General features: G+C 40.3%; 1 protein-coding gene across 10 annotated transcripts in view; it reads right to left on the bottom strand.

Moving 5' to 3' along the window:
- LOC109927380 (AP-4 complex accessory subunit RUSC2-like) overlaps positions 1–26,016 on the bottom strand; it is a 141,309-nt gene that overhangs the window by 26,784 nt on the left and 88,509 nt on the right. For 8 of the 10 annotated variants that reach the window (XM_048602318.1, XM_048602336.1, XM_048602324.1 and 5 more), the window contains 6 exons: positions 19,843–20,637; positions 18,449–18,640; positions 16,165–16,308; positions 15,360–15,436; positions 12,248–12,422; positions 6,574–6,679 (listed from right to left, as the gene is read on the bottom strand). In XM_048602318.1, coding sequence (XP_048458275.1) covers positions 6,574–6,679; positions 12,248–12,422; positions 15,360–15,436; positions 16,165–16,308; positions 18,449–18,640; positions 19,843–20,637 — 1,489 coding nt within the window. The remainder of the gene's footprint in view (positions 1–6,573; positions 6,680–12,247; positions 12,423–15,359; positions 15,437–16,164; positions 16,309–18,448; positions 18,641–19,842; positions 20,638–26,016) is intronic. The other 2 variants (XM_048602360.1, XM_048602372.1) reach the window with 2 other exon arrangements.

Genomic DNA, 26,016 nt, shown 5'->3' with positions numbered 1-26,016 from the left:
TCTAACCGCCTCCCACTCTCTCCCTATTTATTTCAGAACCCCCTTCCCCTCCCCCTTTTCTGATGAAGGGTCTAGGCCCGAAACGTCAGCCTCTCTGCCCCTATGATGCTGCTTGGCCTGCTGTGTTCATCCAGCCCTGAACCTTGATTTATGTTATTTAAGATAAGATCTTTCCAAATTGTCATGTACCTGGCTTTATTTTTTTCCCTATTCTTTTGTGTAATAGATCTGTTCCTTGTTGCAAGTACATTGAACATATTCACAGGAGTCTCTCAATAGCTGACAACTTCAGTAACCAAACTGCAAAAACTTACGCTCTATTAAGCTAGGTTTCACTCTAGAATCTGGCATGTCCAGTATTACTGTCATCTTGGATCATAACACTATTATAGATTTTAATCTTCCATTACATAAACCTTTTCTTATTATGATGTGTGGCTGAGAGCCCAAACCAACAAACATGGGTTAAGCTAGGATTCTGTTCAGTGAAGTGAATTGTCGATTTTGCTTGAGATCTTGAAGTGACTATTGCAAGTTATCGCTTTTGTTGATGCTTCAGTTATTATCTGAACAAGATTATAAAGCATGCAGTGTTTAAATTTTCTGTTATTTAATTAATATACTTTAATGGTCTTTCAGATTGTCATTTTTAGCAAGGGGGGAGGAGTTTCTTTCCCACCAAGATTTATTTATTTCCTGTAAGTAGTTGTACATTTGCCATTGTTATTATACAGCTCATAGGTGCTGTATTGGATGAATAGGTCTGGAAAAGGCAGGAGTTGCAATGGTTTGACATGGATAGTATGAGGAGCCATGGGGTATGTGACAGGCATGAGTTGGCATGGTCAGTACAGGTTCACGGCAAGTGACTGAGATGCATTAGTTGGCATTGAGTGAAAGACAAAATGCGAGGCAACTATCAACAACTTTTATCCTCCATTGACAAAATCTGGGGGCACTGCAAATATGAGGCAGAAGTTCCAGGCTTCCCAATGTGGTAAGTAATGTTCAAAGGTTGAGAGGATCAGGCTCAGTTCATTCTGGGATAATATGTAAAGTGGTTGCAGAATAAACAGGTTTTATATTTTTTAATCTTCATTATGCAATAGAGACTGGAGTCTTAAACAATATTTGGCACATTTAAAAAATAAAAGCATTTTGTGATTTTCTATTCCTAGATGTGGGTCTTTTTCTGCAAGTAAAAGAGTGGTCATTTAAGACAACATGAACGAAAGCAGTCATCGCTAAACCTGAAGGTCACATGAAACAAAACCATCAATCAGATTGTTATTATCAGAATATATAAAAATCTGTGGTCACAAGCAAGGGTGGAATTTAATGCCTATCTCCCCATTTTGGTTTAGTGGTGGATGAGTGGAATGTTTACCGGGCATTTAGCTTGGAGAAGCAATCGGGAAACAACAGTAATAGCCGGGAAGCAGGCAGGAACACAGTAACCAGTAAACTGTTACACACTGTAGATGGAACACAGAGAGAAACTTCAGAGTGGCTTCTCCTATTGACGTCATCACTTACGGAAGTGAGAGGGGCTCCGGATTGGCGAGTACTGGTCACCTGACAATTATTGGTTAACCCTTTCTTATCCCAACAGATTTAGAGCAGTGAGAATTTAAGTTATACACGCATTTTGATGATAGAGGAGTAGAAAATCTACCGTCTGGTGAGGATTAATACTGTTGGTAAAGCTAGGTGTACCTAATTAACTCAGACTTTATAAGCTTCAAAGCCTTGCAGTTTTAGAATAGTGGGAACTTAGTTTACAGAGAACCAGGGTAGAAAATATTTAGTATTTTCTGTTAGTGGGATACTATCAGTGTGAAGTTTAATGAGAAATTCGCTCAAGTGACCACCTAATTAATTAGAACCAAATAAAACAAATGGGGTGGTTACATATTGACTTCTCTTGATTAAACAATAACTAGAATGTAAAAATGGCAGTCGGGGGCATCAGGTGCTCTATCTGTGATATGTGGCAACTCCGGTAGAGTTCAACTGTCCCGGATGGTTTCATTTTGCAAAAAATTTTTTACAGCTGCAGGTTTTAACAGATCACTTAGATCAACTGGAGCAGCAGGTGGACACAATTAAGAACATGCAGGAGGTCAAAAGGGTCGTAGAAAGGCGTTTCAGGGAGGTGGCCGCACCGAAGGTTGAGGTAAATAGATGGGTGATAGTCAGTGCAGAAATCCCCTGTGGCTGTCCCCCTCTCGTACAGGTATACCATTTTAGGCACTGTTTGGGGGAATAGCCTATCAGAGGATGACAACAGCAGTAGCCAGAACCTGCTCTGTGATACAGCAGGGCATGCCAAAGTGCAGGTGGTAGTCCGGGACTCAATAGTTAACGGTACAGACAGGTATTTCTCTTGCCACAAATGAGATTCCAGGATGGTGAGGTGCCTCCCTTGTGATCTCGTGATTATTGCCCATGCCATGTAGCAGTGAGACAAGGAACAGGAAGATAGTACAGCTTAGTGCATGGCTAAAGAGCTGGTGCAGGAGGGAAGGGTTTCAGATTTTTGGATTCTTGGGATCTCTTCCAAAGCAGGTGGGACCTGTACAAAATGGATGGGTTGCATTTTAACTAGATAGGCACCAGCATCCTGGCAAGGAAGTTTGCTAGTGCAACTTGGGTGGATTTAAATTAATCAGACAGAGGAGTGAGAACCAAAGCCAACAGGTCACAAAGTGAGCAGAAGATAGAGGTTAATAGTACAAACAGGCAGGGCCATTCTAACGACCATGGTGAGGGAAGGAATCATAAAAGATCAAAATGTGAGTTGAACTTTGGAGTAAATGATAAAGATGAGGATTAATAAGTAAGGATGAAGAGTGTGGAAAGCGTAATGCACAAGAAATTATTAAAAGAGAAAGACAAATCAATGGAACTTATTTAAAAACTTTGTACCTAAACGCACACAGTATTTGGAATAAAGTCAGTGAACTGACAGCACAAATAGAGACAAGTGGGTGCAACCTGGTGGACATTACTGAAATGTGGACTGGGAGTTAAATGTCCAAGGGTACTCAGTATTCTGAAAGGATAGACAAGAAGCAGCAGAATGTGGAGTTGCTTCATTAGTTAAGGATGACGTCAAGGCTGTATTAAGAAATGATACTGGCACTAGGGACCAAAATGTTGAATCCCTATAGGTAGAAATAAAAAGAAAAGGAAGAAACCCCTTGGTAAGAATAATTTTCAAGCCCCTGAAAAGTACTTCTGAAGTTGGACACAATATAAACCAGGAAATAATGAGGGCTTGTGAGAAAGGCACAACAGTAATTATGGGTAATTTGAACATGCATATTGACTAGATTAATCAACTTGGCAAGGGTAGCCTCGAAGAAAGGCCCATAGAGTGTATGAAAAATTGTTTCTAAGAGCGATATGTCATGGAGCTAACCAGAGAACTGGCTACTTTACATTTGGTATTATGTAATGAAGAAGGATTGATAAATGGTCTTGTCATTAAGAATCCTCTTGGAAGGAGTGACCACAACATACTAGAATTTCAAATTCAGATTGAAAGAGTTAAGACAAAATCGCATATGAGTTTTAGTATTAGGAATACTTAATTATACAGGCCTGAGGAATGAGTTAGCCCAAATGGACTGGGCAAAAATATTAAAGGGCAGGACTGTTGAAGTGCAATGGCAAACGCTTAGGGAGATACTAAATACCTTTCAACTAAAGTATATTCCTGAGAGGAAGAGGAATTATGAAAAGGTGAAAAGTCATCCATGGCTTAACAAGGACATCAAGGATAACATAAAGGCAAACACTAGGGCATATCATACTGCAAAAGTTCGTGGCACTGTAGAGGATTGGGAGAGCTTTAAACGTCAGCAAAGAGTTACTAAAGAAAAATCAAAAGAGCTAATATGAACTACAAAAGGAAACTAGCAGAAAACATAAGCAATGATACAAAAAGCTTCTATAAGTATATAAAACGGAAGAGAACAGTGAAAGTTAATGTTGGCCCTTTACAGATGAAAATGGTGAGGCAATAATGGGAATCTCAGAAATGACAGAGGCACTAAACCAATGTTTTGTCTCTGTTTTCATTCTGGATGATGATAATTTCTTCCCAAAAATTGCAGTTACTACAGAGGAACTTGGTGAAATTACTATAACTAGGGAGAAGGTATCAAGTAAACTGGTGAGATTAAAGGCAGGTAAGTCCCTGGGGCCTGATGGCCTGCATCCCAGGGTATTAAAGCAGGTGGCAGCAGAGATAGTGGATGCATTGGGTACGATTTTCCAAAATTCCCTGGATTCTGGAAAGGTACCAGTGGATTGGAAACATGTTAATGTGACACCCTTATTCAAAAAAGGAAATAGGCAAAAAGTTTGATCTCTGTATTGGGAAAGTTGCTGGAGTTGATCATAAAGGAAGAGATAACTTGGAAAAACAAAACTCGATTCACCAGTGTCAGCATGGTTTCATGAAGGGCATGTCATGATTGACAAACCTGCTGGAGTTCTTTCAGGATGTAACCAGCAAGGTAGACAACGGGAATCTGGTGGATGTGGTATATCTAAACTTCCAGAAGGTATTTGACAAGGTGTCGCATGAAAGACTGATCCAGAAGATTAGATCCCAGGGGGTTAAGGATAGAGTATTGGCTTAGATAGAGGATTGGCTGACTGACGGAAAGCACAGGCTCGGGATAAATGGGTCCTATAACTGGTGGGGTGCCATAGAGTTCAGTTTTTAAGACCTCAGCTATTTACAATCTATGTAAATGATCTGCTATCAGGGACAAAAATGTAACTTTGCAAAATTCACAGATGATTCTAAAATAGGCGGGAAAGCAGGATGTGATGAGAAGGTAAAGTGTTTACTCATGGATATTGTAGGAGAATGAGCAGAACCTGGCAGGTGAAGTTCAATGTGAATAAGTGCAAGGTTATCCATTTTGGCCAGAAAAACAAAAGGGCAAATTATTATTTAAATGGGAAGTAGATTCAAAGTGTGTCAGTGCAGGGGGATCTGGGAATCTTTGTACATGAATTGTAGAAAGTGGGTATACAGGCACGGCATATAATAAGTAAGGCAAACGGAATCCCTGGCATTTATAGCAAAAGGACTGGATTATAAAAGTACAGAAGTGTTGTTAGGCACTGGTGAGACCACACCTGGAGTATTATACCCAGTTTGGGTCTTCTTATTTGAGGAAGAATGTGGTGGCATGGAAGACAGTTCAGAGGAGGTTTACCAGGTTGATCCCAGGGAAGAAAGGACTGTTGTATAAGGAGTGGTGAATAGCTTGTGCTTGTACTCATTGGAGTTCAGGAGGATGAGGGGGGATCTGACTGAGGTATATAAAATGGTAAAGAGGATTGGTAAGATGGATGTTGAACAGATGTTCCCCTCTTGTGGGACAGTCTCAAACAAGATATCGAATGAGAGGAGGTGGGTTCAAGACTGAGATGCGGACAAACTTTTTCTCTCAGAGGATTGAGAGTCTGTGGCACTCACTGCCTGAAAGTGCAGTGGAGGCAAAATCAATCAACAGATTGAAGAGAGAAATAGTTACGTTTCTGATGAAAAGCGGGATAAAGGGCAATGGGAGCAGGCAGGAAACTAGAGTTGATTCCAGAATAAGATCAGCCATGATCATGTTAAATAGTGGAGTTAGGCTTGAAGGGCTGAATTGCTTACTCCTGCTCCTAATTTCTATATTGTCGGATAATCAGCTGAGCAAGTAAAGATCTTGTAGCGTTCCCATCTCCAGCTCGCTTAAGTGTTTGGGGGAAGGCATTTGGATGGCCTTCCTGATTGGACCCACCAGTTGAGGACCTTAAATGCATCAATGAGATCTACATCACACCATTAAGGTCAACATGCAGGGGAGTGTGACAAGCAAACCTGGGCTCTTGTGGAAGTCCCACATTCAAAGGCATTCAATGTCTGATCAAGGGATTCAAGCTTGGGAGATGGAATCCTGCTGAAAGCCTGTCCCTGACCTTGCTGCTGATGCGTTTCTGTGCAATAGCCGTCTGTTCACCCCTACATTTGACATTACTCATGTACGGCCTAGGATCCAGCCCAATGGTTGGCCTCAGGTGGGTGTCAGACTGGTAACAGCCACTGCCTCTCCATGGTGCTGCCATTCGATAAAGCAGTCGGTCTGTGATTGGCTGAAAGCCAGATTTCTGTTTGTAGGTGCTTCATCCAGCTAAGGCTTGGCGCTGCTCAGTTAAATACTTAGGTGGTACTTAATGCAGTGGGACTTCTGTAAAAAAGATGCAGGGAGTGTCACTGGTTCTCCAGCCAGTGGGCAAGATCCCCATCACGTCCATTAAATACTGCCCAAAATGTGGTTACAAAAATAAAATTTACTAGAAAGCTTTATCTGGAATTGAACTTAAATACTATTTAAAAACGCATTATAAATGAAGGAGTCAACAAAATTTTATAGCACCATTCATCTCTATTCACTGAAGATATACGTTTTCTTAAAATACAGCCCAAAAATGTCTTTGCCGTCATTTTGAATACTTTAGTGCAACATTGTTATCAAGTTCTAATAATTGGTGCTAACTTACTTCAGAAGACCAAAAATGAATGCATTAAATCTTGTGCTGCGGCTCGTTAATTCAGAACACTGACTTATCTTGCAAAAAAGGTTGTTAAGTGCCTTGGTAGAAGGACCTGAAATGAAAACAAGAAAGTATCAAAACAGTAATCATAGACAACACATTTTATTTTGCATGTACTCTTTGAAATTTTTGGACGAGCCTGGGTGGTGAATTGAGTTAGAACATTGCTCCTTCTGCTTGAGGATCTTGAATTTAAACAAATTAAGCAATCTCAGTCCCTCTTCTTTGACATTTGTTAAAGGTTCTGAATAAAATTCATTTCACTGGCAGTCTTTCTCCACCTTTTGAACAATTGAAGAACAAGCATAAGATTTTAAGAATTTAGTATTAATTTAGGCACTCACTGTTCACAAGTATGTTGTTGCATTGATTAAACAAGAATGTTTTCCCTAATTTGTGGTTGAGCACACTAAACCGAACTGTATAACTACACTAGGTGTAGAGCTGGATGAACACAGCAGGCCAAGCAGCATCAGAGGAGCAGGAAGGCTGACATTTCGGGCCTAGACCCTTCTTCAGAAATGGGGGAGGGGAAGGGGGTTCTGAAATAAATAGGGACAGATGGGGAGGCAGATAGAAGATGGATAGAGGAGAAGAGACAGACCGGTCAAAGAGGCGGGGATGGAGCCAGTAAAGGTGAGTGTAGGTGGGGAGGTAGGGAGGAGATAGGTCAGTCCAGGGAGGACGGACAGGTCAAGGGGGCAGGATGAGGTTAGTAGGTAGGAGATGGGGGTGGGGCTTGAGGTGGGAGGAGGGGATAGGTGGGAGGAAGGACAGGTTAGGGAGGCGGGGACGAGCTGGGCTGGTTTTGGGATGCGATAGCGGGAGGGGAGATTTTGAAGCTTGTGAAGTCCACATTGATACCATTGGGCTGCAGGGTTCCCAAGCGGAATAGGAGTTGCTGTTCCTGCAACCTTCGGGTAGCATCGTTGTGGCACTGCAAGAGGTCCAGGATGGACAGTCGTCTGCGGAATGGGAGGGGGAGTTGAAATGGTTCGCGACTGGGAGGTGCAGTTGTTTAGTGCGAACCGAGCGTAGGTGTTCTGCAAAGCGGTCCCCTAGCCTCCGCTTGGTTTCCCCGATGTAGAGGAGGCCACAACGGGAACAGCGGATGCAGTATACCACATTAGCAGATGTGCAGGTGACCATCTGCTTGATGTGGAAAATCTTCTTGGGTCCTGGGATGGGGGTGAGGGGGGAGGTGTAGGGGCAGGTGTAGCACTTCCTGCGGTTACAGGGAAAAGTGCTGGGTGAGTTGGGGCTGGAGGGGAGTGTGGAGCGGACAAGGGAGTCCCGGAGAGAGTGGTCCGTCCGGAAAGCAGATAAGGGTGGGGAGGGAAAAATGTCTTTCGCAGGGTCTCGGCCCGAAACGTCAGCCTTCCTGCTCCTCCGATGCTGCTTGGCCTGCTGTGTTCATCCAGCTCTACACCTTGTTATCTCAGATTCTCCAGCATCTGCAGTTCCTACTATCTCTGTATAACTACACTGATGCTTTATTAATTTTCTTAGGCATATGGTTAAGTATTAAAATGACACTATTGCCATTCTGTGAATAAGTTTGAGGGACAATGTATTAAAAGGCAGTAACGTATAGGCTCTACTTTCTGGAAAAAAAATTATCATGCATGAGCCAGAGGTTTCCTGGAGTTGGCACATGCGGCAAAAGGAAAAGCAAACAGGCAATTGGAAAGTGAGAAAATTAAACAGCTGGGGAAAATAATCACTGCAAGATAAGTTTCTTAATTAATTAAGTTGTAATTAAAATGGGAATTTGATATGTCTGCCAGAAAAAGGCATTCATTGTGAAAACTTGAAGAATGAAAATGTTATTAAATATACTATTAAGTCCTGGGACATCAGGGTTTGCTGCCAGCAGAACTGTCCCTGCCATGATGTATATCTGAGAAACAGAAAGGCGTCAAGGAGAAAATCGTGAAGGAAGGTGATGATACGGTGATAATGGAGGGAACAACCTTTTAGTTACCTTTTAGTGCAGAAAATTATATCTGGAGATATAGCTAATTGTTGGGCAGTTGGATTTTTTAGTTTCTGTTCCAGATTATTGCAAATTCTTTGATATTCACTTCTTGCATTTATATTAAGTTGGGTGAATCCACACTCTCCTCACATGCCACAAAGTGGTTTTTCTCCTTTAATTGCATCAGTCTATTTCATACATGTGGAAGAACTAGTCACAAATAATTTTAAACAAAGAAACCTTTGCACTTATATAGTGCATTACTGTACTGTATCCAAGAAATATCTTGAAGGACTTCAAATAAGACTAGTTATAGAGTCACAGAGCATGGATACAGACCCTTTGGTCCAACAATTTCACCAACCGTGTTCCCAAACTAAACTAGTCCTACCTGCCTGCGTTTAGTCCATATCCCTCCAAACTTTTCCTATTCATGTACTTATCCAAATGTCATTTAAATGTTCAAACTGTACCTGCATCCACCAATTCCTCTGGCTGTTCATTCTTCACACGAACTACTCTCTGTGTAAAAAAAGTTGTCCCCCGTGTCCTTTGTAAAACTTTCTTCTCTCACCTTAAAAATATGCCCCCTAGTTTTGAACTCCCCCACCCTAGGGAAAAGACCCTTGCTATTTGCCTTATCTACGCCCCTCATGATTCAAAGTGTAATGATTCTTTTTGTGTCAATGTAATCATAACAATTATTTTCTAGGGTTGATGTTGCAATATTGAGGTACTGCTAGAGAGAATATTGGAGGCGTCGTCTTCCAAATAAAATGCTAATGTGAAATCTCTGTTGGATGTAAATCCCTGGTGCACTAATCAATACTTATTGCTCAGTCAATATCCATCAAGCAGATTATCTGGTTGTAGAGACTAAAAGTAACTTCCCAGAAGCAGCGATAAATCAGGAGATAGAAGGGAGGAACTCAACAAAATTACAACACCAGTGAAGTAAGTGCTGAGTAAATTGTCGGAACTGTGGGATGACAAGTGTCTGGGAGCTGATGGACTTCATCTGAGAAGTGAAATAGTTGATGCATTGGTTTGATTTTTCAAAATTCCCTTGATTCTAGGACAGTCCCAGTAGATTGAAAGATAATTAAGGCAAATCCTTTATTCAAAAAGTGACGAGAGAGAGCAAGAAGGAAACTAAAGGCCAGTTAGCTTGACACCTGTCATAGGGAAAATGTTAGCAATTATTAAAATAAGTTATCATAGGTCACTTAAATATATTCAAGATAATCAAATTCTGCAGGGTTTTGAGAAAGGTAAATCATGTTTGGCCAGTCTATTGAAATTCTTTGAGGAGGTAACATGTGCTGTGGATAAAGGGGAACCAAAGTAAGTACTGTATATAGATATCCAGTCAACATTTGATAAAGTGCCACATCAAAGGTTACTAAGAAAAATAAAAGTCATGATTTAGGGGATAACATATTGGCATGGATAGAAGATTGCTTGGCTAACAGGAAACAGAGGATAAAAGGGTCCTATTCAGGTTGGGAAGAGAAAACAGGTGATGTGTCACAGGGATCGGTGTTGAGACTTCAACTGTTTACAATTTAGGTAATGACTTAGATGAAGAGACAGGAGATATGGTTACCAAATTTGCTCACAATCAAAAGACAGGTATAAAAGTAACATGTGAAGAGGACACAAGGAGACTACAGAAAAATACTGAGAAGTAAAGTAACAAAACTTGTGGTAAATGGGGTATAATGTGGGAAAATGATGTGATTGTCCATTTTGGCATGAAAATAAAAAAAGCATCTTATTTAAATGGTGAGAAATTGCAGAGCTCTGAGATTCAAGGGGATGTCCTTGTGTATATCGCAAAGGGAATTTAAAACAGAAGTAGGAGGTTATGCTTCACTAATACAGGTCACTGGGGAGACCGCAACACCAGTGCAGGATATAAATGTAGAAAGGGTTTATCAGATTAATATCTGGAATAGATATGTTGTCTTATGAGGAAAAGTTTGACAGACTAGTCTAGTTTCTACTGGAGTTTGGAAGAATTGGAGGCGACTTGATTGAAACAATAAAGTCCTGAAGGGTCTCAACAGGACAGATGTGGAAAGAATTTTCCTCTTATGGGATAATCTAAAACCAGGGTCACTGTTTAAAAAAAAATCAGGGAATGCTTAAAAGAGAGGTTAGGCAAAATGTTTTCTGTCAAAGGGTCATGAGACTGTGGAACTCTCTTACTGAAAAGTTGCTGGAATCAGAGTCCTTCAAATTTTTTAAGGCAGAGGTAGATCGTTTCTTGTTAATGAAGCAGTTGAAAGGTTACCAGAAGAGGCAGGGATCTGGATTTATGGTTACAATTAGATTGGCCATAATTTTCTTGAATGGGATAACAGGCTTGAGGGGCTGAATGGCCTACTCCTGTTCCTATTTGATCTGTTTGGACTCAGAGGCAGCATTCCTTTGGAGACTCAGAGGACCATTAGAGCTGTGTTACCATGGCCCTGAAAGGAGGCTGAGAGGAGTAAAGGCTATGTCCACAGTCACAGTGGACAATCTTGGGCCTGCCTGTTTGCCTTTTTGATCTCATGTAACACCATCCTCTTACAGAATTATCAATTCAACTAGTGCCAGCTTCTTATTTAAAAAAAGAAGCTTTTGTCATCACTCTTCACACACTTCGCCTAGTCCTTATCCTCTGCTAGTTCCTTCATTAAACTTGTCTGGCTCGCATTCCTTCACTAATATCTTCCTTAAAGTCTGCTTGTTAATTAGCTTCGATCACCCTTCCTAATAGGTTCTTCTTTGGCTTAGTGTCATTATTTCCTCACACTTCTGTGTGAGGCTTTTTTTAATATTAAGGGTAATATTTAAGAAAATGTTTTAATTGTACTAGTTTTTAAATTATCTGTCAAGAATAGGAATAAAATTGCTGAAGAATTGACTGCCATCTAGTGATATAATTAAACACAACTAAGTCAAGTATAGTCTGTATAAATGCACAACAAAGTTATCTTTACTTCATTCTCAATAGTTGACCAAAATTCTCTCCACACACATCAAACCAATGGAAAGTCGTGTGGGTGAGTTTTAACCCCAAATTACATTTGGTTTGGGAATGGAAAATTAAAAAACAGTAGGGGGGAGGACTTGGTGATGTATGGGGACTGGAAGCAGGAAAGACGAAGGGCAAAAGAATAGGAGACAAATGGAGAAACATGGTGAAAAAAAGGGTTGGGGAAAAGAGAAAAAAAATGAAAAGAGAGAAGAACAACCAAGGAATAGAACTAAAATTTAAAAAAACACTTTTCAGGGTTTTTTTAAAATACAGTTATCAGAATTTCATAACATAACATGAGAAAATATAACATTTTTGGTCCAAAGGTTTTGGTTCACCATCATAATTGAAAGTTCAGACCATCCAAGACATCACTAAATGCTAAGAGTAAAGTTGAGTAATAGATGTTATTGTATTCATGTAGCAGCTTCAGAGCTACCAATTTGTTTTACTTTACAAAAAGAGAAAATAATATTGCTAGTTGCCTAAATTATCAGTCTTGATCTCAATTTTAATTAGTATTGTTGGAAATCCTAATTAAATTGTGACTTGTAATCTGAGCATTGAGTATTTTAAGACTTTGTCTGGCTATTGGTGAAAGTGTGAAGTCATACCTAGCTGAGTAGAAGCCTCGATAACAATCCATGGCAAATTTTTCCTTTGTCCTATGATCATATCCGGAATGTATGCCTTCAACCCATCTTGAAGCACATTTTTCATTGCTGGGCACAAGTACTTGAGTATAAGATGGCCTACATTGGGACTGACTGTACTGTTCCCAAGTTTGGCCTGTAAAGAAAAATGCCACTTATCAGACTTCATATTTGTTATGGCAAAAAGCATTACTTTAAATCCATTTTCCTTCATTTTATTGCCAACACCAGTTGCACCTGTGTCATATAGTCATAGAGATGTATTGCATGGGAACAGATCCTTTGGTCCAACTCGTCCATGCTGACCAGATATCCTAAATTAATCCAGTCCCATTTGCCAGCATTTGGCCCACATCTCTCTAAACCCTTTCTATTCATTTATCCATCCAGATGCCTTTTAAATGTTGTCACTGTACCAAGCTCCACCAATGCCTCTGGCAGCTCATTCCATACTACCTTCTGCATGGAAAGATTGTTCCTTCGGCCCCTTTTAAAGCTCTTCCCTCTCACCTTAAACTTATGCCCTCTAATTTTAGACTCCTCCACCCCAGGGAAAAGACCTTGTCTACTTACCCTATCCGTTCCGCTCATGATTTTATAAACCTCTATAAGGTCACCCCTCAGCCTCTGATGCTCCAGGGAAAATAGACCCAGCCTATTCAGCCTCTCTCTATAATTCAAACACTCCAACACAGGCAACACCCTTGTAAATCTTTTCTGAATCCTTTCATGTTTCACAACATCCTTCCTATAGCAGGGAGACCAGAATTGCACACAGTGTGGCCTGACCAATGTCCTGTACAGCCACAATATGACCTCCCAAATCCTATTTTCAATGCACTGACCAGTAAAGGCAAGCAAACCAAATGCCTTCTTCACTATCCTATCTACCTGCGTCTCCACTTTCATGGAGCTATGAACCTGCACTCCAAGGTCTCCTTGTTCAGCAACACACTCCAGGACCTTACCAGTAAGTGTATAAGTCCTGCCCTGATTTGCCTTTCCAAAATGCAGCATGTCACATTTATCTAAATTAAACTCCATCTGCCACTCCTCGGTCTGATCAAGATCCCGTTGTACTCTGAGGTAATCTTCTTTGCTGTCCACTACACCTCCAATTTTGGTGTCATCTGCAAACTTACTAACCATACCTCCCATTTCACATGCAAATCATTTATATAAATGATGAAAAGCAGTGGATCCAGCACTGATCCTTGTGGCACACCACTGGTCACAGGCCTCCAGTCTGAAAAGCAACACTCCACCACCACTTTCTACCTTCGAGCCAGTTCTGTATCCAAATAGCTAGTTCTCCCAGTATTCCGTGTGATGTAACAATGCTAACCAGACTATCACCAGGAATCTTGTCTAACACCTTACCGAAGTCCATATAGATCACGTCCACTGCTCTGCCCTCATCAATCCTTTTAATTACTTCTTCAAAAAACTCAATCAAGTTAGTGAGGCACGATTTCCCACACACAAAGCCATGCATCCAGGGAACTCAGGGCCTGTCCTCAAAAACAAGGTAAATAATTTCTTATCGGAAAGAATTCTACTTTCTCCCTTTTAGCATTGATATTATGAAACATCAATGAATCACCGGAGACAGCATACTGAGACAGCAAAGTATGTGCAACTCATGTTGGAGAAGAGTTCAATGGCACTTGATTACAAATACATGTGCATACATTTAAGCAACAGTACTAAGAACATATTTTTCCTCTATTCATAATGCTGGAAGTGAAAATAATTTGATCTGTTCCTAGTATCCATAATTGTTACAAATACAAGGCAAGGAAAAACCAACTTTGGGCGTGTGAGGATAAAAATAGAGTTGCTAGTTTTAGATGATAGAACTTAGTTATAACTAATTACATTAAACACATTTTTAATTTTAAAAAAAAGCACACTATCCAAAAGGGAAATAAAAGAAAGCACTCTGTATTTTCCAAAACATACACGTAGCCTATATTTTTCACATGCATGAACACTTGTGACATGAAGGCACCCTAGCATGGCAAAATTTTCTGCTGGCTGTAGCTTCTGCTGTGCTTCCCAATAATAATGAAATTGTGTAGACAGTTTTCTTTCACTTCTACCTGCCAATACAAACATGGCTTAAGCGACACATTTTGAAGAGGAGCTGCTTAGCCATACATACTTATTTGGAGCCAAGTGTAGTGTTAAAGCAGTAATATTTATTTCTTCTTAGTATAGGCTTAACCCCAGTGTAACAAGCAAATTATCATAGTGGGGAATGGGACTCTGGGCAAACAAGGGAAGTATTTAATGCATCAGGGTTCTCTGTCTTTAATTCATTCATTAAATAGAATTTATTAGCTTGCTTTGCTTACACAACAAATATGACCACAGTCATAGATGATAAATAAGAGCAAGACTAGATCAGTCCATCTTTAGCCAACTTCTAAAAGATGATAATTGCTGCTGGTTATCGTCAAACGTAAAAGCATGCCAGAGAGGCTGTACATTTGAATGTCCTTGTACTCCAGGAGTTAGTTAAATTACTACAATGGAGATATTTGGAGATAAGATGGCACCTCTAGCAAATATCCTCCATTTGTCAAGATTCCTCATATCATCACTAATCTTCCAAGTTCACACATCGGAGTCTATCAAATCAAAACACAAATCAATTTTCCCGAAGACTCAAGAGTCCTACAACAAGGGACTCAGTGTTGCTGTCAAAATTAGGAGATAGCACATGCAAAGTCAAAAACCTAATACTTTGATGCACACATACTGCTGGAGAAGCTCCATCCACCATGAGCCATGGAAAAATTACCCAAACATCAGAGATTGCAGGTGCAAACAATGTGATGATTCTCTTCAGCAACAATAAAGATTTAGTTCATTCACTCCAGCAAACAATCACTTGACTGTAACATTCCAGAAAAAGTTGAAAGGTTGAAAACAAATCACTGGTGGAAAAGATAAAACACCACTGTTAGATTTTCTCCCCCAGTTTTTTTTGTTGAAACAAATTACAAAATGGAATAGGAATACATAACTACTCAAATCAAATCAATCATAGACACATCATTCATCTTACCTTTACACCAGGATCTCTGCTTGTTCCAAAGTGTGCTACAATTAGATCAACAGCAGTGTTCACAGCCTTAACAAGACCTACCGTAATGAAGAAGTATGAGCAATACAGATATTATATTGGCAAGTGTTATACTGCATTTAAAAAAATATTTTCAATACAATTTGGAACAGAAAAATTTGTGTAACAAATGCTATACTAAGTTTAAATGCAATAGGTTCACAAACCTCAATCTATATGATTTAATTTATAGTAATTCCTTCCTTAGCACCCACATGAAATATTTTGGCTGCCAGTGACGCCATTCATTAAAAATATACAGTAATTATCAAAGCATCAGCCTAAGAAAAGCAAATTAAAATGTTCCCTATTCTGTATTCCACAATGTTCTTCACATTAATTTGTAACCATTTGAATGAAAATTCTAGGCAATTAATATTGTTCATTCTTGCACTAGTTGTATAGAAAGGATTTTCCCAGTCCGATTGATAACAGGAAATGCTTAACATGCTAATTTTTAGCATCTGGTCACCTAAGTGAGTGGTACAAAAACAGAAATTGCTGGAAAAGCTCAGCAGGTCTGGCAGCATCTGTGAAGAGAAATCAGAGTTAATATTTCGGGTCTGGTGACCCTCAACTTCTGTTTTTATTTCTGATTTACAGCATCCACAGTTCTTTCGGTTTTTAAGGGAGTGGTACACTTTGATAATATATATGAAACATGTTAATCTTGAAATACTGAATTTAGAATAACTCTGCTTTCAATAATGTGTATGCAATGTGACTGATGTCAAAAACTAAATTTTACCTTTTTTCTGAAGCAAATCTACGGAGATACTTTCTGTGGTACCATCAGGTGATAAACAGAATTCAGCAGGAGGTTTCTCAGCCAGTGAAAAGTAATCCGGAAAGAAATCACTGTAATAGCTCTGAAGTTGCTTCACAGATTGGCCTACAAAAACAGAGATCATATTATTTAATCCGTCATTAAATTAAATGCATTTTAATGCAAATAATATGCTTTATTAAACATTCTTCAACGAAATGCAATCTTTCCTTGCATCCCTCACTCCAATTCCAGAATTCACGGATATCTTGCATTGCCTGTTTTATCCACTAATTTAAGTGACTACTTAAAACTTTTATGCTTATGATATTTCTGAGTGCTGTACCTTTTCATGCTAGTAATGATCTCTATGAAGGCACTGGGGGAAATTTGCGGAATGCAATGCACAGGTATTATAAAATACAAGTGGAACTAGATGTGATTAATTCTGTTTGTTCATTCATGCTAAAATCATTCGTGGAATGTGGATATTGCTGGCAATGCAATTTATTGCCCATCTCTAGTTACCTTCAAGAAGGAGGCAGCAAGGCCTGCTCTTGAACTGCTTGGAACAGTGCTGTTCACATGTGCTTACTGGCTTTGTTCTACCACAAGGTAGCAGTGTTCAGTATGTGCTCTTAAAGAAGCTTTAGCAAGTTGGCTCACACTGGTGCCACTGGTAGTGGAGGATAAGATGCCAATCATCTTACTTTGCCCGCCCTGCCAAGCTTCATGTCTGTTGGAGCTGCACATTCAGTCAAGTGAAGAGTATTCCACCACACTGTGACTGATGATTTCTGACTTGTAGATGGTCGATTTTAATCAAAGTCATTAAAATAATAGAAGAAATAACCTCTATCTATACGGTTAGCTACTTGATCTGGACAGTTTGGGAAAGTTGGGAAACATAAATTCAAGTTATGAAAGATTGGCCAATACTTTGCTTTTTTTTAAACTCAATCATGGAATGTGGACAACCAAGGTAAAGCCAGCATTTATTGCCATTCTAACCAACAGTCAAGAAGGTGCTGCTGAGCATTTTGGAGGCATTTTGATTATTAAGGGTTGTCACTTGGTCTCCTAGCTTGCTGAATTACTTCAAGGATCAAAGAAGAACCCATTAAAGCCTAAAAACGAAACATGATCTATCTATCTATATTTCACTTTGGGATCTGAATTATCTGGTCATAACATCAGCTGGGATCATAACATCTAGGACACTACGTGATGAATACAGGTAATGCACGGGAACAGTGGGTATGTGGCATTGGAAATGAAAGTTATTATGTATAAACAACTTCTAAAAACAGTTGTCAATACAAGAGCCAGTCTTTGCCCATGCTTTCTCATGTGTTTGTAAATTGATGCTAAGATTTAACTTTGCAAAAAATTTAAAAGAAAATGTCATAAAGGACAGACTATTAATACTTCACAATGAATCTTCCACCTCCCATTATTGTCTTCAGCCAGATACCGTACTCCAGTGTCATTTTAAGAATAACTTTTGTTAGTCTGGCAACTGCCTGAAACAGGTGCCACTTAATGTGTTCTCAGGAGAGTGTCTTTGAAATGGAATTAAATGGTCAAGTAAATGTTTAGTGCCATTTACCTGAAAAGACTGGCTGTATTTGACAAATGTGGCTGGCATAACTACCAAAATTGGCTTACTTGATAATTATCTTAATGTAGTTGGGGAATTTTTTCCTTTTTGTTTCAACTCAAAATTGCATGTTTAGGGGTTCATGACCATGCATCGATGTCTTAAGTAGTATATTGGCACATCTGCTGTTGAGTGACTTGTTTGCCCTATGCTGATACTGTTATTATTGTTCAATTAATGATCATCAACACCCGGTCACATCTTACAGAACTTAGTTTAAGTCTTACCTAAATGCCATTCATATCAACATCCAAACCAGCAGACCCAAACCAGCAGTAATATTGTTTTTTAAATTAAAAATTTCCCTCCTTTTGGTTCAAAAATCATAATGAAGCAGTGTGTGTGTGTGTGTGTCTATATATATATATAGACACACACACATACATACACACACACACAAACACAAACATGTATATATATCATACACACACATTAATCTCCAAACTGATATTTCCAACGGATAAAAGCAGTGGATAGAAAGAAAAATATGTGGCCATGTATTGAGCAACGGTACTGGGGCAGAAGATATAAAGAAATAAGCAAGATTAAATTAGTTCTATAAACTGTAACGGCTATATATTCCAAAAGCACGAAACAGAACTGCACCATATAGCCTTGAGCGAATATGGTTAACACCACTTTTGCCAGAAAATTCCAGATAGGTTTTCTTCTTGATCATCCCAGGACCTGACTGTTTAGGATCCAAATTACAGCCAAATCCTTTTATACGGTCATGACCAAGGGGATTTCTTCTGCGATATTCTCTCCATTTGAGTGTCAGAGGTGCAATGTGATTAGCTAGAAAGTACAGTAGATGAAAAACTTAGAAGCGATAGAAAGATTTTGAGATTTAAATGCATTCTAGAATGCTTAAATATTATTCAAAATATTCTACTCCAATAATTTTGTATCAAACTAACAAATCACAATTCCATCAGAAAACATAATTCTGGTAAGTTGTTCAAGTTTACAGAATGACTACATTGCTTCCTGATCTGAAGTTATGGATACACTAGTAACATTATTTTAACTCAAGTTTAACTAACTTCATTTGACTTGCCTTTCCTTGTTTTAGGTATTTTCTTTTGAAAGATCCTCTTGCAATGACTGGAAAACTAAATTTACCATGTAATAAAAATTTAATTTTCATATACCTGTATTTTCATTTTGGTTTGCCTCTTTTCTTCTAGAAGTGAGACTCTTTCCAGATTTTAACACCAATTAGAATTGTAGAATCCCTTCAGTGTGGAAGGCAGCCACTCGGCCCATCAAGTCCACACTGACCCTCTGAACAGCGTCCCAACTAGACCCATGCCACCCCTGTAATCCTGCATTTGCCATGGCTAATTTGCCTAACCTGCACATCATTGGACTGTGGGAGGAAATCAGAGCACCCGGAGGAACCCCATGCAGACACAGGGAGAATGTGCAAACTCCACACAGACAGTCACCTGAGGGTGGAATTGAACCCCAGTCCCCGCCGCCATGAGGCAACAGTGCTAACTGCTGAGCCACCATGCTGCCCAATTAAATTTCATAAAATTTCTGCAATTAGATAAGCTACAAATTGCCATCAGTATCCAGGATACATCTACCGGCATATGGCTGAAAGCTGATGTTTTTAAGGTTGATAACTTCAAACATCACTTCTCAAAAAGAGTTCATAAAGATGTCTGTGAACTAGGCAATCTCATTTTACAAATGAGGAAGCAACCAACATGATATGCTAATATGAATATCAGAGTGAAAAATTAGGATAAGAGAAAGAAAATGCCTATCACAAGAATTTAATAATGCCAAGATCTTTATTTTCTATTTCCCTTGTATGAAGCCTTGCTTCCTTCAGCAAGTAGTTTGAGGTTGAATGGAGGTGAAATCTAAGCCAATGACATCGCTGATCACAAGCACTGCACCCGAGTAAATCAATAGAACATTTCAGATTACGGCAATTATAGCTCCAATCCATTTAGTTATTTTTAACAACATAAGTCAGTGTTTACCAGATGTGAAGCCTGATGCCACATGGTTAAACAGTGCTGCTTTTCCACTTCTGCTTTGGTTATCCTTATGATGGTCCAGATGACTGCTGACACCATTTGCTGTTACATTAGCAGATGTTGGCAACACAGTTTGATGGGAACAACAGGTGGAGCTCTGTCCAGTTTGAAAATTCCCTTGTTCTTTCTTTTGAGCTTCCTTGGGACTCTTTCTTTCATCTCTAATATGTTGAAGGTGAGCTTTGCTGGGTGAAACAACACCTTTTACTGGGGCAGATCGAATTGAAATGAGATTCGCAGATAAAGGACATGATCTACTTCTCGGGGGGTTGATTCCAAAATTTCTTTCTGGTGAGACAGCAGATGATGATAACTTTCCACTCTGCAAGATAGATGCATCATTTTTCACTGGTGAGTAACTGCCCAATGGTGATGGCCTAATTGCATCTGGTACAGGCCTCCGTGAGCAGTACTCACTTATGGGAGAAGAGTTCCTCTGTTTCTCATTCTCATCTGCCTTGAATCCATTCTGTGACTTGCCTACTGTTGCTATATTTTCCAATGACACCATACCACCAGAAGAACTAGATGTACCACTTGAATGTCCATTTGTTGTCAGCTGACTACTTGGAATACTGTACATACATGAAACAGAAGATGCACTATGGTTCTGAAGTGGCCGAACCCTGGGAATTTGTTTGCTCAATGGATGGTGGAGAATAAAAGGCTGAATGGGCAACGTAGTTGGGCGCTGTTCTTTACTGTAACGGATAACTGCATTTGCTTCTGATCCGCCACCTACATTACCATATGTAGACAAAGGACAGAGGGAATAGATGAATAAAACCAAAAACATTAGAGAAAGCAAGACAGATAGATTGTTTCTTCTCAGTGTCATAAACATGAGTTGTGTTAAAACTACATTATTTAACAGGAATTACAGAAGAAGTAATAGTTAAAAGAAGGAAAAGATAAAATGCAAGGAACAATTGATTTGACATAGCTATATCAAAACAGAGCTGAAATGACAACTCTATTGTCTATCTTTATATGTGTTACCTTCACTACATTAGCCCAGTCAAATTTAAAAAATACAACATCGCTTACAGTCGATATTCAACAGACAGTTTTCAATGCTGTGAGAAGATTGCATAAGGGCCAGGTAACACTTTGCAAACTACAACAAAAGCAAAAATTAACAACAGTAGCCCCATATAATGTACCTTTAGCGATTATGAAAAGGCATCAAGAGAAATTCAGGCAACAGAATCTGCATCATGGTGAAATGGGCATTAAGAAGGTAGAGGACCAAAATTAATAATTGAATGGTTGAACTCCAAGTAGTTCTGCTTGCAGCATTGCAAATAATGCAATTTTTATTCAATCATGTGATTTGGACATCACTGGCTGGCCAGCATTTATTGCCCATTCCTAGGTGGTGGGGAGCTGCCTTCTTGAACCGTTGCACTCCATGTGCTGTACGTTGACCCATAATACTATTAGGGAGTATATTCCAGCTTTTTGACCTAGTGACACTAAAGGAACAGCAACATATTTCCAAATCAAGATGATCAGAAGATTAGATAGGGTGGACAGTGGGAGCCTTTTTCCTCGGATGGTGGTGGCTAGCACAAGGGGACATAGCTTTAAATTGAGGAGTGATAGATATAGGACAGATGTCAGAGGTCGGTTCTTTACTCAGAGAGTAGTAAGGGCGTGGAATGCACGAAGTAGTAGACTCGCCAACTTTAAGGGCATTTAAATGGTCATTGGATAAACATATGGATGATAATGGAATAGTTTAGGTTAGATGGGCTTCAGATTGGTTTCACAGGTCGGCGCAACATCGAGGGCCGAAGGGCCTGTACTGCGCTGTAATGTTCTATGTCCTAAATCAGAATGGTGAGTGGCTTGGAGGGGGAGTTTGAACATAGTGGTGTTCCCATGTATTTGCTGCCCTTGTTCTTCCAGATGGAAGTGATTGTGGGTTCAGAAAACACTTCTAAGGATCTTTGGTGAATTTCTGCCATGCATCTTGTAGATTGTGCATATTGCTGCCACTGAACATCAGTGGTGAAGGCATGGATGTAATGCCAAACTAGCAGGCTGCTTTGTCCTGGATGGCATTAAGCTTCTTGAGCATTGTTGGAGATACCCCCATCCAGAAAAGTGAGGAGTATTCCATCACACTCCGGACTTGTGCCTTGTTGATGGTGGACTATTTTTCAGACTAGAGACCAGATTTGAATGAGAATTCAGGAAGCATGGTTGGTAAGTTTGCAGATGACACCAATATTGGTGGCATAGTTGACAGTGAAGAAGGCTATTTAAGATTATAAAGGGATCTTGATCAATTGGGTCAGTGGGTTGAGGAGTGGCAACTGGAATTTACTTTGGATAAGTGCATGGTGTTGCATTTTGGCCCAACCATCTTCAACTGCCTCATCAACGACATTCCCTCCATCATAAGGTCAGAAGTGGGGATGTTTGCCGACGATTGTACAATGTTCAGCACCATTCGTGATTCAAAGAACAAAGAAAATTACAGCACAGGAACAGGCCCTTCGGCCCTCCAAGCCTGCACCAATATGCTGTCAGTCACAACTAAAACCCCGGGGACCATATCCCTCTATTCCCATCATATTCGTATATTTCTCAAGACGCCCTTTAAAAGTCACTATCGTATCTGCTTCCACTGCTGCCCCCGGCAGCGAGTTCCACGCACCCACCACCCTCTGCATTAAAAACCTGCCTCATACATCACCTTTAAACCTTGCCCCTCGCACCTTAAACCTATGCCTCCTAGTAACTGATTCTTCCATCCTGGGAAAAAGCTTCTGACTGTCCACTCTGTCCATGCCCTTCATAATCTTGTAGACCTCTATCGGGTCCACCCCACAACCTCCATCACTCCAGTGACAACAACCCAAGTTTCTCCAACCTCTCGTCATAACTAATGCCCTTCATACCAGGCAACATTCTGGTAAATCTTTTCTGTACCCTCTCCAAAGCCACCACATCCTTCTGGTAGTGTGGCGACCAGAATTGAACACAATATTCCAAATGCAGCCTAACTAAGGTTCTATAAAGCTGCAACATTACCGACCAATTTTTAAACTCAATGCCCTGGCTGATGAGGGCAGGCATGCCGTTTGCCTTGTTGACTACCTTCTCCACCTGCTTTGCCACTTTCAGTGACCTGTGTACCTGTACACCCAGATCCCTCTGCCTATCAGTACTCTTAAGGGTTCTGCCATTTACTGTATATTTTCCATCTGAATTAAACCTTCCGAAATGCATTACCTCACATATTTCCGGATTAAAATCCATCTGCCATCTCTCTGCCCAAGTCACCAACCGATCTACATCCTGCTGTATCCTTTGACGGTCCTCATCATTATCCGAAATTCCGCCAACCTTTGTGTCATCCGCAAACTGACGAATCAAACCAGTTACATTTTCCTCCAAATCATTTATATATATTACAAACAGAAAAAGGTCCCAACACTGATCCCTGAGGAACGCCACTAGTCACAGCCCTCCATTCAGAAACACACCCTTCCACTGCTACCCTCTGTCTTCTATGACCGAGCCAGTTTTTTTATCTACCTTGCAAGCTCACCTCTGACCCTCAGATACTGAAGTTGTCTGTGTTCAAATGCAACAAGATCTGGACAATATCCAGGCTTGGGCTGACAAGTAGCAAGTAACATTCGTGCCATACAAATGCCAGGCTATGACCATCACCAAAAAGAGACAATCTAACCGCCGCCCCTTGACATTCAACGGTGTTGAATCCCCCACTATCGACATCCTGGGGGTTATCATTGATCAGAAACTCAACTGGACTCACCACATAAACACAGTGGCTACAAAGGCAGGTCAGAAGCTAGGAATACTGCGGCAAGTAACTCACTTCCTGACTCCTGAAAACCTGTCCACCATCTACAAGTCAGGAGCGTGACGGAATACTCCCCACTTGCCTGGATGAGTGCAGCCCCAACAACACTCGAAGCTTCACACCATCCAGGACAAAGCAGCCCACTTGATTCGCATTGCATTCGCTCCCTCCACCACTGACACTCAGTAGCAGCAGTGTGTACTATCGACAAGATGCCCTCAAGAATTCACCAAAGATCCTCAGATAGTTCACAACCATTTCCATCTGAAATGACAAGGGTTGCAGCTCACCACCGCCTTCTCAAGAGCAACTAGGGATAGGCAATAAAGGCTGGCCAGCCAGTGATGCCCACATCCCACAAAAGGAATTAAAAAAGAACAGAATAATATTTAAATGCAAAAACAGCAGAAAGCTGCAGAAAAAAGGGATTTGAATACATTTGCATGAAATACAGAAAGCTTGCACATGGATGCAGCAGGTAATTGGAAATACTAATGGAACGTTGGTCCTTATTTCAAGGGGATTGGAGTAGAAGAAAAGAGAAATCTTACTCGACTGTACATGGTGTTAATGAAACAACAACTGGAATACTGTGAGCAGGTTTTGTTCCCCATTATAAAGAAAGGTATCGTTTCATTGAAAACAATTCAGACAAAGCTCACTAGGAAGATCCCTGTCATGGACAGATTGCCTCATGAGCAAAGGCTAAATAGGTTAGGATTCTACTCATTGAAGTTAAGAAGAATGGCACGTGATCTTATTGAAACATATAAGATTCTTAAGGGGCTCAGCAGGGTACATATTGAGAGGATGTTTCCCTTCATGGGAGAGTCTAGGACTAGAGGGCATAGTCTCAGAATAAAGGGGCACCAATTTAAGACTGAGATGACGAGGAATTTCTTCTCTCAGACAGTTGAGAGTCTTTGACACAGCCAGCTGTGGGGACTGAGTTCTTTTGTATATTTAAAACTGAGATAAATAAATTTTAGGTCAGTAGGAGAATCAAGGGTTATGGGGAGAACATATGAAAGAGGACATGAGGATGTTAGAGCGGCCATGATCTTATTGAATGGCAGAGGAGGATTCAGGAGTCAAACAGCCTTTTGTTGTTCCTATTTCTTATGGTCTTATGGACTGGAGGGCAGCTGATGTGGTTCCACTTTTCAAGAAGGATGGTAGAGGTAAACCAGGGAAGGAGATAACTCTGCAAAGCGTGAGTTGATGCACTTTGTAAGAAGTAATAAGACAAGGGAGTACTCAATGAATGGTAGGTCACTGTGAAGCTCAGAAGAACAGCAGGATCTTGGGGTGCTTGTCCAAAGATCCCTGAAGGCAGCAGGACAGGTTAAAAGGGAAGTTCAGATGAAATACCAAACACTTGCCTTTAACAAAAACAAAGTTGCTGGAAAAGCTCAGCAGGTCTGGCAGCATCTGTGGAGGAGAAAACAGAGTTAACGTTTCGGGTCCAGTGACCCTTCCTCAGAACTGATGGTGCCTGGGAAAACGTCAGTTTATATAACTCTGTTTTCTCCTCCACAGATGCTGCCAGACTTGCTGAGCTTTTCCAGCAACTTTGTTTTTGTTCCTGATTTACAGCATCTGCAGTTCTTTTGGTTTTTACTTGCATTTAACAGTTGTGGCACAGATTTTAAGAGTAGGGAGATTACATTATAGTTGTACAAAACTTTGCATACAGTACTCCAGCTGTCGCTTAACCAATTCTAGTCATCACATTATAGGAAGGATGTGTATGGACTGGAAGGAGTGCAGAGGAGATTCAAAGGATGTTGTCTAGGATGGAGCAGTTCAGCAATGAAGAAAGGCTGGATTAGTTCAGGCTGTTTTCTTTAGAGAAGAGAAAGCCAAAAGGGGACCTGATAGATGTATATAGGATTGTGAGTAGCATGAACAGGGTTGATATGAAGCAGCTGTTCCCCCTAGTCAAAGGGTCAATAGTAAAGGGGCATAATTTTAAGGTGAAAGGCAGAAGGTTTAAAGGGGATTTGAGGAAAACCATTTTCACCCAGAAGGTGATGGGAATCTGAGATGCATTGTCTGGGAGCACAGTTGAGGTGGAAAACCTCACAACCCTTAACAAATATTGGATGAGCATTCGAAATGTTATAACATTCAAGTCTATGGGGTAAATGCTGGAAAGACCAGTTATTTTGTCAGTGCAGCCTCGATGGGCTGAAGGGCCTCGTCTGTACTGCATGATTCTACGGCAGTGATGTATAATTTTACTATACATATACATTTACTATACCTCTCACTGA

This window comes from Rhincodon typus, chromosome 1 (genome assembly GCF_021869965.1).
Source record: "Rhincodon typus isolate 14 chromosome 1, sRhiTyp1.1, whole genome shotgun sequence".
Taxonomy (NCBI): Eukaryota; Metazoa; Chordata; class Chondrichthyes; order Orectolobiformes; family Rhincodontidae; genus Rhincodon; species Rhincodon typus.
The sequence above is the reverse complement of the archived record's forward strand: the minus strand, read 5'-3'. Positions and strand labels throughout refer to the sequence as shown.